General features: G+C 47.2%; 1 protein-coding gene across 1 annotated transcript in view; it reads right to left on the reverse strand.

The window, feature by feature from the left end:
• tln2b (talin 2b) overlaps positions 1-12,271 on the reverse strand; it is a 94,492-nt gene that overhangs the window by 37,433 nt on the left and 44,788 nt on the right. Inside the window, exons 20-29 of the mRNA XM_076262695.1 lie at positions 11,634-11,793; positions 9,104-9,270; positions 7,245-7,373; positions 5,326-5,439; positions 4,883-4,996; positions 4,141-4,275; positions 3,535-3,663; positions 3,024-3,126; positions 1,074-1,282; positions 150-269 (exon numbers count right to left, since the gene is read on the reverse strand). Of these exons, the coding sequence (XP_076118810.1) occupies positions 150-269; positions 1,074-1,282; positions 3,024-3,126; positions 3,535-3,663; positions 4,141-4,275; positions 4,883-4,996; positions 5,326-5,439; positions 7,245-7,373; positions 9,104-9,270; positions 11,634-11,793 (1,380 nt within the window). The remainder of the gene's footprint in view (positions 1-149; positions 270-1,073; positions 1,283-3,023; positions 3,127-3,534; positions 3,664-4,140; positions 4,276-4,882; positions 4,997-5,325; positions 5,440-7,244; positions 7,374-9,103; positions 9,271-11,633; positions 11,794-12,271) is intronic.

Raw genomic sequence — 12,271 nt, forward strand, 5'->3', positions numbered from 1 at the left:
TTAAGGCAGTACACACCGCACTACTTTGTAAGTTGTTCATTCTAAACTGTTGAACTCAAACAGCACACTTGGGTACATGCTGTTCTTGCCACAGCTTCTTCTGAACACCCTATCAGCCAGCACTGATACTCCTTGGAGGGGGTACTTACATTGTCCACTTGCAGCTTCTTGCTGGCCTCTCCAATACTCCTGAGGGCCATGTCAACATCCTTCTGACCAGGGAGGCAGTTTACACAGTTATTAAGAGAATGGGAAACCGCCTTTGCAACCTGTAACACACACACACACACACACACACACACACACACACACACACACACACACACACACACACACACACACACACACACACACACACATACACACACACACACACACACACACACACACACACACACACACACACACACACACACAAAGAAGAGTCAGTTCACTGCTAACAACTCCTCAACGTCCCAGGGAAAGGCACAGACAATCTAAAATGCAAATGCACACCCTGTAGCCGCACAAAGAAATTTGCGCTCCTAATTTATGCCACCGTCACGGACATATGCCAAGCAATATGGTTCGATCCCATAGGGGCCCGCAGCAAATCAGCAGCTCTGTCACTGTGCGCCCTACCAACAGGCCGCGGCGCCAACAGCATACAGCAAAGAATGGCACCATTTAAAAGAGATAATTGCTTTGGAACAGGAGAACACTGTGCTGCAGGTTGCACTGAGCATTCAATCTAAGTTGAGGACAAAAACAGGGCAGGAACACTAATTGATCTATTTCTTCTTAGTGCTTTTATGCCTTTCTTCAGCACTGCTTGTTGACTATGTCACTATGTATTTATGAAGTGCCTTTGAAGTTTTTGAAGTGCCTTGAAACATATTCATATGTTATGGTTGTATATAAATGAAACTGAATGTAATTAAATGACCACTACCACCCTTTTCCTCTACAGTTTAGTCTGTGTATCAACTTGTATATCACTCTGTATTCACCATGTAACCTCAGTTACATGAGGACTTCACTCATATTATGGGGTGGCATTTATAGTCTCTTCAGAGGTCAGCCATTCTCTTCACCTGTGCCAGTCTCTGCTGAGACTCCGCGTCTCCCGGGGAGATCAGGGCCTCATGGGCCTCATTGATCAGCATGGCCGACCCCTCCATGACGTGGCCGGCCGAATCCAACATGGCCGCAGCAGACTGGGGCTCCACAGAGCAGGCCGCCACCCCTCGTGCTGCCTGGGCCAGAGTCTTCAGTGCCTGGGCCGTCTCCCTGGCTGCCACACCTACAAAGCCGGGCCACAGAACCACAAACATTTTAAACAACTTCATACCATTCGGCAGTGAAGATATCATTAAAGGCACAAAAACACCAACACACTATTTTAAACTGGTCATCCATGGTCAGCTTTATCTCTGCATGAATAAAACAATAAGTCCCATAAGAAACTCTTGGACTGGAGCCAACATGGCAAATAAAGATCTAGCCCCTTATAAGGGGAAGTATATCAGAGATAACAACCTATTCACCTCTGTAACATGCCCAAATAAGGAGCTCCTCTAGTCTCACATTTTAGTGCAGCTGTGTCTCTTAATGTCCTGAGTTTATGTGGCTTGAGGATGGCAAGATATTTGGAGCAAATTCACTGGCTAGTGCTGCTAATATGGCGTGTTCAAAAAAAGGCCGGCCACCTTTTGAAGCCTTTGTGACGAGGGTCATGTCGGAGCAAGAATGGCCCCATTGTTAAAACAAATGAGTTAGATAGCCAAACGAGTGCAGCAGGCGGCCTCCGGTCTTTACTTATCGCACTGGGAAAACGAGACGGAGAGGGGGGTATATGGCAAATTGCATTATCTAGTTGAGTAGCGCCAATTGCTGATGGTATGTTAAATCTAGTGAAAATAAGATTAATGAGGGGAGCGCCGGGCATCCTAGGCCCTCGGAGACGCCACCCCCCCCCCCCCCCCCCCGAGAACTCACTGCTCATTGTTAGAAGATGCTATTTAAAATCCGTCTTGGTGAAGTCCTGTGAGATGGAAGGAAAGAGATAGAGAGAGCAAAAGAGAGAGCGAGAGAGAGATAGAGAGGGAAAGAGATAGAGATAGAGATAGAGATAGAGATAGAGATAGAGATAGAGAGAGAGAGATAGAGAGAGATAGTGAAAAATGGCTGTGCCCTGGTGCGAGCAGCTGTCAGGCCCGAGTGCAGTGAGCGAACGGTTCTGCCAGTGCATTGGCGCTTATTAAACGATACATCTCAGGCGCTATTCTCTGGATATTCATCTCGATCTGATTTAGCCGGCTCCCTGTGTCAGCGAGTCAGACACTCTGCAGACGTTGCTATGGCATTCAGCTTCTTTTAAAACGTGAAAGTATGACATGGCTCCCTGCTAACGCCGTGAAAGACTGCATCTTGTGAAGCATGAGGAAATTAATTCTAATGCGACAGTGAGCATCTAACTTTAAGGAACATGACCATGGACCAGACCATATACTAAATATGATTCTTATATTATTCATTTATTATTATTATTATTATTATTATTATTATTACAAATTATGAAATATACCATCATCACTAATATTTATTATGTACAATTCTAATGAAACATGCCCCCTCACCTGCAGACACACCATCTATAAAGTGTTCATTGTTACATTAAATGTTTTTTGTTTTTTTCTACAGCTACTTACTGTAAGCTCTAGCTTACTGTAAAATGTGATGCTATAGCAGGCGAGATGCTATAGCAGGTGAGATGCTAACGGTCTAATCCGATTCAATGATCTATGCTAGGCTGAAGCTAAAAGTGGTATCGCCAGACTCAGAGAACGGCTGGATGAACTGGAGAAAGGTAAAAATCTATTGTTTAACTCAAGGGGAGGTGGAAAATGAGTGTAATTCCCCAAATGGTGGAATATCCCTTTAATGGGGAGAAACACAGCAATGTCATAAGTGACTCTTGAAAGGTCTGAACCCTGAAACCTGTCTGAGATGCAAACAGCTAGTCCACTGTTACAGGCCCCTACCTGTGTAGTGTTCATTGCCCTGGGCAGCACAGGTCAGGAGCTGCGCCATGGAGGACCCGACTGCTTTGGACGTGCTGCCGAGGTCCTGGGCACACTTCTCCAGCTGTGGACCAGTACCAGCACATCCATTACACACACACACACACACACACACACACACACACGGCAAACACTTGCTATAGACTAAACACACTACACACTGCTAGCCACAGCAAATATAACATTAGAGACAAGCAAGTGCAAATCAATGATCTGCTTTAATCAGCCTTTTAATTTGAGATCCCTGCTCATATCCCTCTCTAGTGCTCTCTAGTGCTGTCTCCCATCTCTCTCAATTTCATTAAAACAGGGTTTGCTGGCATGACAAATTTGTAATCAGTTTTTCCAAAAGCATCCAAGGGAGTAGTAGCCTGACCAACAATAAAACAGAATAGTTCATTTAACGCTAAATATGTAAGCATAAACACACACACACACACACACACACACACAGTTTCCCGCCAACACAGACCGATTCTCCAGGCAGTGGCTTGAGCTGTCCCTCCATCGCGGACTTCTTGGCATCCTGCAGCTCGTTCTTCAGCGTCTGGACGGTGTTGAGAGCCGAGTCGATCTCCAGTGGTCCGCAGGCTTCATGCGCCTGCATCGACCCAACAGTCCTACAGTTACTACAACCATACTAGCCAGTGACCCGAATCACCAACATACACGCTGGATGACAGTCATACACACTGGAAACTGAGTGCTTTGATGTAAGGCTATTTTCAGTCCCAGTTTCTGAGAATGAATTGGCAAATGCTTTTAATTAGCATCTAATCAAGGGAATTAAGGAGAGTATTTTAGTGTTATGACTGTTCACAAATCACGTGTTGATGTGAAGTATTACTGTTGTGAAAGGCTAAGTGTGCGTCAGGTGTTGACAAAGATGAAATAGAGATGACAATAGCTAGAGTGCCACTACAAACATCATGTCCAGTGTAAACTGTGCTACGCAAATGACCAAACTGTCACACTGCCCAGTAGCTAAGAGTGCTGGTGGAGCTGGGTGGTGTTAGATGGAGTGTGTTGTGATGATGGATGGAGTTGGCAGGTAGCGCAGGCCTGGGGCGACACACACCTTCTGTGCCGCGGTGCGGAGCTCAGCCAAGCAGGTGGCCAAGTTCTTGGCACACTGGCCCAGTTGCATGGCGGCCGCCTGGTCAGTCACTGTGGGCACCGCCGACTTAGCCGATGCCACCATTTTACTGCCAGGCTTATGGAGAGAATGAAAAGTATGCGCACACACACACACACATTAGCGCGCGCGCGCACACACACACGCACACACACACGCACGGACGCACAAGACATACAGACACAGAAACGCAAACAATTATGCATAGGCTAAAGATAAAACAAAACAGATTAAATAGCAAAACAAACAAAGCGGCAGCTGTTTAGATTTCAAAGGCTGTACATCTTACACTGTTGAACCCAGCACTGAGGTCAGGGCTTGGGGGAGGAGGGGGGCAGCTGACACACTGTACTGTGCTGTGCTCCAAGGGCTAATGTTTTTGCCAACTTGTTAGTGTGTGTATGTGTGCCCCACTTTTAGAGGAGCACACACACACACACACACACACTTAGAGGGTATAATACACACACAGATGAATAATGTTGTGCATTTATGTTTATGTGAGCATGTTATGCATGTGTGTGATGTGTGTATTGTGTGTGAATGTGTGTGTATGTGTGTGTGGTGTGTATGTGTGTGTGTGTGTGTGTGTGTGTGTGTGTGTGTGTGTGTGTGTGTGTGTGTGTGTGTATTGAGTGTGAGTGTGAATGTGTTTGTGTGTGTGTGTGTGTGTGGGGTTGTGTACCTGCAGGAAGTTCTGGCTGGCGATGATGAGGCTGAGCTGGGCACCCAAGTCCTCTGGCTGAGCTTGGCTACTCCTCATGCCCTGAACCAGCTGGGGGATGTGGTCTGCTACTGCCTGCCATGACACACACACACATACACACACACACACACACACACACACACACACACACAAACACTTATATATAAACAAATAAACAATTAAATACATGCTAATTTACAAATAGCGTATACATGCACAAACACACACAAAAGAAAAACAGAATCACAAAAGTACACAATTGCCACACACGCACAAACACACACACACACACACACAAAGACAAACACCGATAAAACCCCCCTAATGCACTGCCTATCTCCAGGCAATCGTTTTCAACACATGTTCTACAGCGTTCAAATCTGCCCGGCCAGATTTCCTTTCAACAAGACTACCCACAGTACCTTGCAGCTGAGCACCAGCTGCTGATGGGAGACGGTGTTTTTGTTGGAGGCTGCGGCATTCTGGGAGGCTGCGATGGTCTGAGTGGCCGCAGCTGCAGCCTGCTTAGCCGCGTTCTACATGAAAGAAAACAAGACGAGGGAAAAATGACATGAGAGACATACAACGGATTTCAAAAAAGGGACAACACAACAATAGTGCTTTTACATAAGGACTCATCAGGACTGAAGGGGACATTATGTGAGGCTGAGAGGCTGTTCAGGGACTTGTGTGTGTGTGCGTGTGTGTGTCTGTGTGTGTGTTTGTGTGTGTGTGCGCATCTCTGTGTGTGCGTGTGCGTGTGTGTGTGTGCATGGACACTATTTCTCTAGCGCTGCAGCTGCCTTCAAGTGACACCGTTACGCTGAGGCAGTGCCATTCAGTAGAACACAAACAGTGAGGAGTATCACAGTTCTCAGAACAAATGCCTACACACACACACACACGCACGCACGCACGCACGCACGCACGCACGCACGCACGCACGCACGCACGCACGCACGCACGCACGCACGCACGCACGCACGCACGCACGCACGCACGGAATGACAGGGGATTGCTCGACATGTCAGAGATCTAACTGAGGTCAGCTTTGGTCCTCCTGTCAAATACTAGGTTTTTGTCTCTGCAGTACCACTCTTCCCCTCCCCCTCATATGAACCACATTCTTTGAAACAAAAAAAAAAGAAAAGAAATACTGATGTTGAAAAAAGGGAGAAAATATTTCCACATTTCTGCCAATGCAAATCATCTCTCAGGCCACATGATATGCGTTTGAAGTATCAGCAAAGCTGTGGCAGAGTGAAAAAAGGGTGTGACAGAAGAGGAGACAGTGAAGGAAGAGGAGGGAGAGAGTTTGGTGGATAAGAGTGAATGGAGGGGGGGGGGGGGGGGCAAGCCAGAATAGCTGTGTGTGTGTATGTGTGGTTGTGTGTGTGTGTGTGTGTGAGAGAGTGAGAGAGATAGAGAGAGAGAGAGATAAAGGAAGAGGGAGATGGAGAAAGAGAGAGGAAGAAAAGGATGGAGTAGGGGAATTAAAGGGCATTCCCTGTTGTGTGTGGGTGGAGAGGATGGCAAGGGGAGAGGGAGAGAAAGAAAGAAAGAAAGAAAGAAAGAAAGAAAGAAAGAAAGAAAGAAAGAGAGAGAGAGAGAGAGAGAGAGGGGGGGGGGGACCATGAGGAACAATGGCATCTTTGTAGGGAGCACAACAAACAGTCTGCAGAATGCTGGCCCAAGCCTCCGAGGAGGAACACAAGACACAACGGTGGCTCACAACACATTCCTCTCCCTCCCAGCTTGTGCTCTCTCTCTGTCTCCCTCTCTCCATCTCTCTCTCTCTCTCTTTCTCTCACTCCCCTCATCTCCGATTGGCTCTCCTCTCATCTTCATTTTCATCTACCTATTGAAGCTTAACCTGCCATCCCTCTCCCTCTGCTTTGCACTCTCCATTTGTGGCTGTGCCTTCATAAAAGCTAAGTAGCGCTGCAGGCCACAGAGGTGGACACTGAATGAGGTCATTCCAGGTGAACTGTCGACTGGCAAACGTAGGATATGAACATAAACCCTGAGTAGAGTCAAATAGATATGAGTTTTTGATTGAAAAAGTCAAAGCAAAGAGATCAGCCAGACCCAAAACAATGTTTAAAGAACCAATAATTAACATGAATGGGTTAGTGCGAAGCTGGGAGTAAGATATATGGATGGGCCGCTGAATGATTCACCCTGGCTGCTAGCACCCACACCCCCAACATCAGCCAAAGCCAGTGAACGAGTCTCTCTCCATCTTTTTGTCTCTGTCATACTCTCACAATGGCGCTTTTTTCTTGCTCTAGCCCTCCTTCTCTTCCCTCTACCTCTGCCCTGTTCTCTCTCACATACGTACTTCCAGTCGGTTGACGAGTTTCTTCTTGATGGCGTTCTGGGCAGCGGCGTTGGTGGCCACTCTCAGGCCCTCAGCCGCCTCTCGCAACCTCTGCTGTTGGTCCTCATTCTCCGGGTTTGCTGCAGCACCCTACACACACACACACACACACACACACACACAAAAACAAACACAGACACACACACCCACACACAAACAGACATAGACAAATAAACACAGACAATAATAGAAACAGGCAGACAAACAAGCAGTACACACAGAAACACAAACATACACACACACACACACACACACACACACACAAACAACAAAAGCACACAGAGACACAGACATACACAAATAAACACAGACAGAAACAGGCAGACAAACACGCAGTACACACAGAAACACACACACACACACACACAAAGAGAAAAACAGGTCATTTATTCACGTCGAGACTCGGTCCATTTACTCACAGCATGGTGCAACAAACTCAACAGAGATAGGAGTCACTTGCCTCTTCAGAGCACTTCTGCTTTATTTGCAGCACAGAACTACAGTAGAGTCTACAGTAGAGTACTGATGTAGCTTGTCTGGTACCCAGCCCCTACACCACCCTTTTCAGGGGGTTGAGGGTGGCGAGGAGAATAAGAGGAATGAACTGTGCAGAGTGGAAGATGAAAAAAAAAAAAAAAAATGAAAGAGAAAAAGGAAAAAAAAGGAATGAATTCTCTACAGTCCCATCAGCTCTGCCCACCGGAGATCAGCCGAAACTAAAGAGACCAGTCCCTCGAGGATGCGGCCGACATGGTTCCCACGGTGATACACAACACCGATGGCACGCTCGGACTCAGAGTGGGGCCACAGCGACACACAAACAGACCTTGTTAAGGTCTCGTCTCTTACACAAGGTATTGCACATCACATACACACAACTACCCTATGCAGTCGTCGCTTTTTGTTTTTAAACGGTTGCCTAGGAGACCATCAGATGGCCACAATCCCTCCGGCTTCCTCCTGTCCGTCGATAACTGGTGGCAGAGCCATGATTAATGCGCCGTTAGTCAGAGACATCCAACCAGCCTCAAGTTGGGCGGTTCAACTCTACTGGGAGGCTCCGATTAATAACATCCTGAACATTCATACTTGTCGAAATGGCTCCGAGCTGATTAAGCGCCATCCACACCACGCTTACTTTATTTCAGTGCTAAATCACGACAGAAAGACGACACCGCGCAGGCTGAACGAGAAGCCCCGAGCCGTCGGTGCCGACAGCGTTATGCTCGATATATTTGGAGAGTGATGGGATATATACGACGTGATATCTGCACACTTGATTGGTCTTTTATCACATGGCTGTTAAAAGTCCCTTCCTATTTTAAGAGCTCTGTGGAGAAATGAGCGTAGGTTGGGAGACCGCCGGAGAAAATGTCCACTGCAGGCAGGCCTGAGCTGCTTGGCTGATGACCAGGTTGGTTTCCCTGAGACAACAATGGGCACGACCTTCCCCTAGGTGGAGGCGTCCTTGAATTACTGCCCAGCAGTTAACTCGATGTGCGAGAGAGTCTCTCAGCTGAATGTGCAGGTGTCCCAACGAGGGCAGTGTTCCATCCACACCGCATGATAACAGACACAGCTGATTGAGCCGTGCGGACTGACAAACCCACCTTTTTTACCGCCCCCGCATTTCTAAACGATGTCTCAGCAGTTTAAAAAACACAGTGTGAAGATAATAGGCCTCTCGAGCAGACTCTTCTGCAAAACGAAAGAGACCCAGCTGCTCACTTTAGATGAAGGAAAGAAGTAAAACCAATTGTACTAAATGAATGGGAGATGGATGCTGGCGTAGAGTACTCGTGCTCAGCTGATTCACGCACCTTGGCTGCCTCCACCATCCTGGCCGTGGCGTCGGCTAGCAGCTTGGCGGCTGCCAGCAGCTTCTTGGAATTGTCCACGTCGATCTCGGCCTCCGCGTCTGAGCGCATGGCGTTCACCAGATCCGAGGTGGCTTGGGCCAGGACGCGAGCCTGACGCACCATTTCACCTGCGGAGAGGCAAACAAGTGTGTGTGTGCGTGTGTGTGTGTGTGTGTTAGAACACTGAACTTCCAAAACACAACCATGCATATTAAACAGAAAAAAACACAGCAACATACTGTACACAGGCATGTTCACACAACCAGAAACAGACGTACTCCATGCCAAACGGTTGAGTGGACATACACAATACAAATGCAACACACACAAACACGGACACACACATACAGAGGGAAGGAGTATAAATGCCAAGAGATCCCAGTCACATCCTCTAGCCTCAGAGCCTTTAGTGGTAAACCAGGGCTTACGGTAACAGAAACCTCCTCAGACCTACCTACTAATTTAACTCTGTGCACCTCAGCTTTGCACCGCTCAACGTGGACTGTAAATATGTTGTTGAGTGCGCACGCACGCTCCCGCGCACACACACACACACACACACACAAGTTTCAGGGGAGAACCATCGATTCCCTGGGTGTTTTTTTTTTTTATCCTTCCTTTCTCATCAGAGTTTCATGCAGGAAGGGGAATCAAAGCAGGAGAGTGACCTGCAGTAGGTTATTGATTCGGAGATCAAACCCCTGTGCCTGCACTCTCTCTCCCTCTCCGTCTTGCTTTCTCTTCCTCACTTTCTCTCTGTGTGAATGCCAGCGTGTTGCCTGCACACCTACGCACCGCTTGAAATAACAGTGCGCAGAGGCCCATCAAAGGAGCGACATTCGCGAGGCATGACCGCAAGGCGAATAACCTTTGTGGATGCAGGACGCTTCAATCTCCTCCTCTCCGCTCTTGCTGAGGAAGTCGGTTCAGTTGATTTACCAGTCCAATTTTCTGAATTTTTTCATATAAATAAATGAAATTTGTTTTAGCTCAAGAGAATCATGTTCAACCGACCCCCACCCCCCAACCCCTTCACTGGTCTTCTTCCCACTAGCAACTTGAATATCATGTGTTTTGCCTTAAAATTTTCAAAGGGCCCGGCCGCTGGTGATTGAGAACAGATTGCCGGAGCTCTGTGGTGGTTTTGGATGACATGTTTTCAGTAAGCCCCTGAGCATGGGGTGGGCTGGGGGAATTCTTCAGACTCGCAGCCATACCATAACAAACGCTTTGGCCTTTGAACAACAGCAAGAACAAAAAAAAGAAAAAGAAAAAAGAAAACAGGCTTCAGCCAGGGAGCATGTTGGAGAAAGGGAATGGCTAATGGGAGACCGCGGCCGGGGAGCATCTCGAATCTCCGGCGCAGTCAAAACAAACGGAAAGAAAAACTTCACTTCTGGTTGGAGGGCAGTGGAGTCAGACATCCCCGCGATAGTGAGAGGAGGGGGAAAAAACAGCCTCTTGGAAAGAATGCTAGTTTATTTGGAGCTTGAGAGTTGTGGATTTTTCACATTAAGGATGGCTGTTTAACGACAGCTTCGTATTACGCTGTGAGCGAGCAGGTATGAGATGTGGGAAAGAGTAACAGCTGGAACAAAAGCGTGATGTTTCCGTGTGTAAATGTTACAGATATAGCTACAAGGATTACAGGCCTGGCTATGGAACATATAAGTGATGGTGAGCATCAAGGAATTCTCATCAAATTCAAAATGCATGGAAGTTTCCCTCGTTTTTCGTTTTCAATTTTTCCAGTATGAGCACTGTGCTTTAAAGGACGCTCTCAAATGCAATGGTGAGTTCCGAGTTCTGATCTGACGTAAACTGTAGGAGAGTTGTCCAATGACACTTTTCACTTGGCTTTCTTTACATTCTTTTCAAAGCACACAGCTGTATTCCAACAAACAATGGAAGCATAAAGGAAGGGGAGCACGAGCAGGGGAAAATGACTGATTGGACATGATGCCTTGCATACTCATTAGCACTTAAAGGCATGCGTGTTGGAACAACGGCTGGCCTCTGCAGTGGTCTTTGCTCACCATAGAGGAGGTGTGCACGTCCTTAGGGATAGATGATAAGCATTTAAAAATCACATGTCATACACATGTGAATTGTGAAAGACTAAAGGGCCGTTCACACCAAGAACAATAACTACATCGATAACGGCAAAAAAAGTATTGTTCTAGATGAATGACAACGCCCACACATAAATTATAAAGATAACGACATGAAGGACGATATGGTATTAATCATTGGGGATCACTTTCACAGTGTTTCTGAAAACTTGGTGTGAATGACCCTTAACCCCATATACCCCCTGTTTGAAAACGTTGTTGCTAAAAATTAAAGGGTGACAGTGACACACCCTTAAAAAGACTTATTTTCTAAGATACAAAACGCATTTCTGTGGTTATGGCCCCATTTCCCTTTGCCCCCTTTCTCCCCCTCTTTCCTCTCCCTCTCCAGCAAGCTCACATCAACCCACCCTGCTCACCTGCATCGCCCATGGAGGTGAAGATACTCTCAGTGACCGTCATGATGGTGTCTGTGGCCTGGTCGTATCGTCCGATGGGCTCGCCACAGCTGGCATAGTGGCGCACATGCTGCAGGAGGTCGCTGAGGGCCTGGCTCACCGTGCCCGCTGCCGCACTCACCTTTGTACACACACACACACACACACACACACACACACAGAATCAAATCACAGAGTCAGCTAGCAGACCTACTCATCCAAATGCTTCCCACACAGCGTCTGACACTGGAAAAGATGTGGCACCATTCTGCTCGGCCATAGCTGTTCTGAAGTCAGCAGCCATCTAGTTTACAGTGCAACCAAAGAAAAAGCCCTTTGATGCACCACATAAGAATGAAGCTCTGCACTCACACAGGTGAATAATTCTTGTCCGTCAATACATGACTTAACAAGGGGACATGGGAGCATAGTGTGAATGGATTTGGTTCTTGATGGGGATTTATATGTAGCACTTTTCCACAAGGACTTGTGGAAGGACTGCGGTGAAAAATGGCAACACGGTTGATAACCCTCTTCAACAGGGAGTTGTAAGCAGCATATCAAGGGATCCTCCAAGAGGATGCCACCGGTCCTCTTCTTTCTACTCTGAGAGCGCAAAC

Source organism: Alosa pseudoharengus, unplaced genomic scaffold (genome assembly GCF_046254945.1).
Source record: "Alosa pseudoharengus isolate Yale_2024_CS ecotype anadromous, Long Island Sound unplaced genomic scaffold, YU_APseudo_1.1 YU_APseudo_1.1_scf_10, whole genome shotgun sequence".
In the NCBI taxonomy this organism is placed as follows: domain Eukaryota; kingdom Metazoa; phylum Chordata; class Actinopteri; order Clupeiformes; family Clupeidae; genus Alosa; species Alosa pseudoharengus.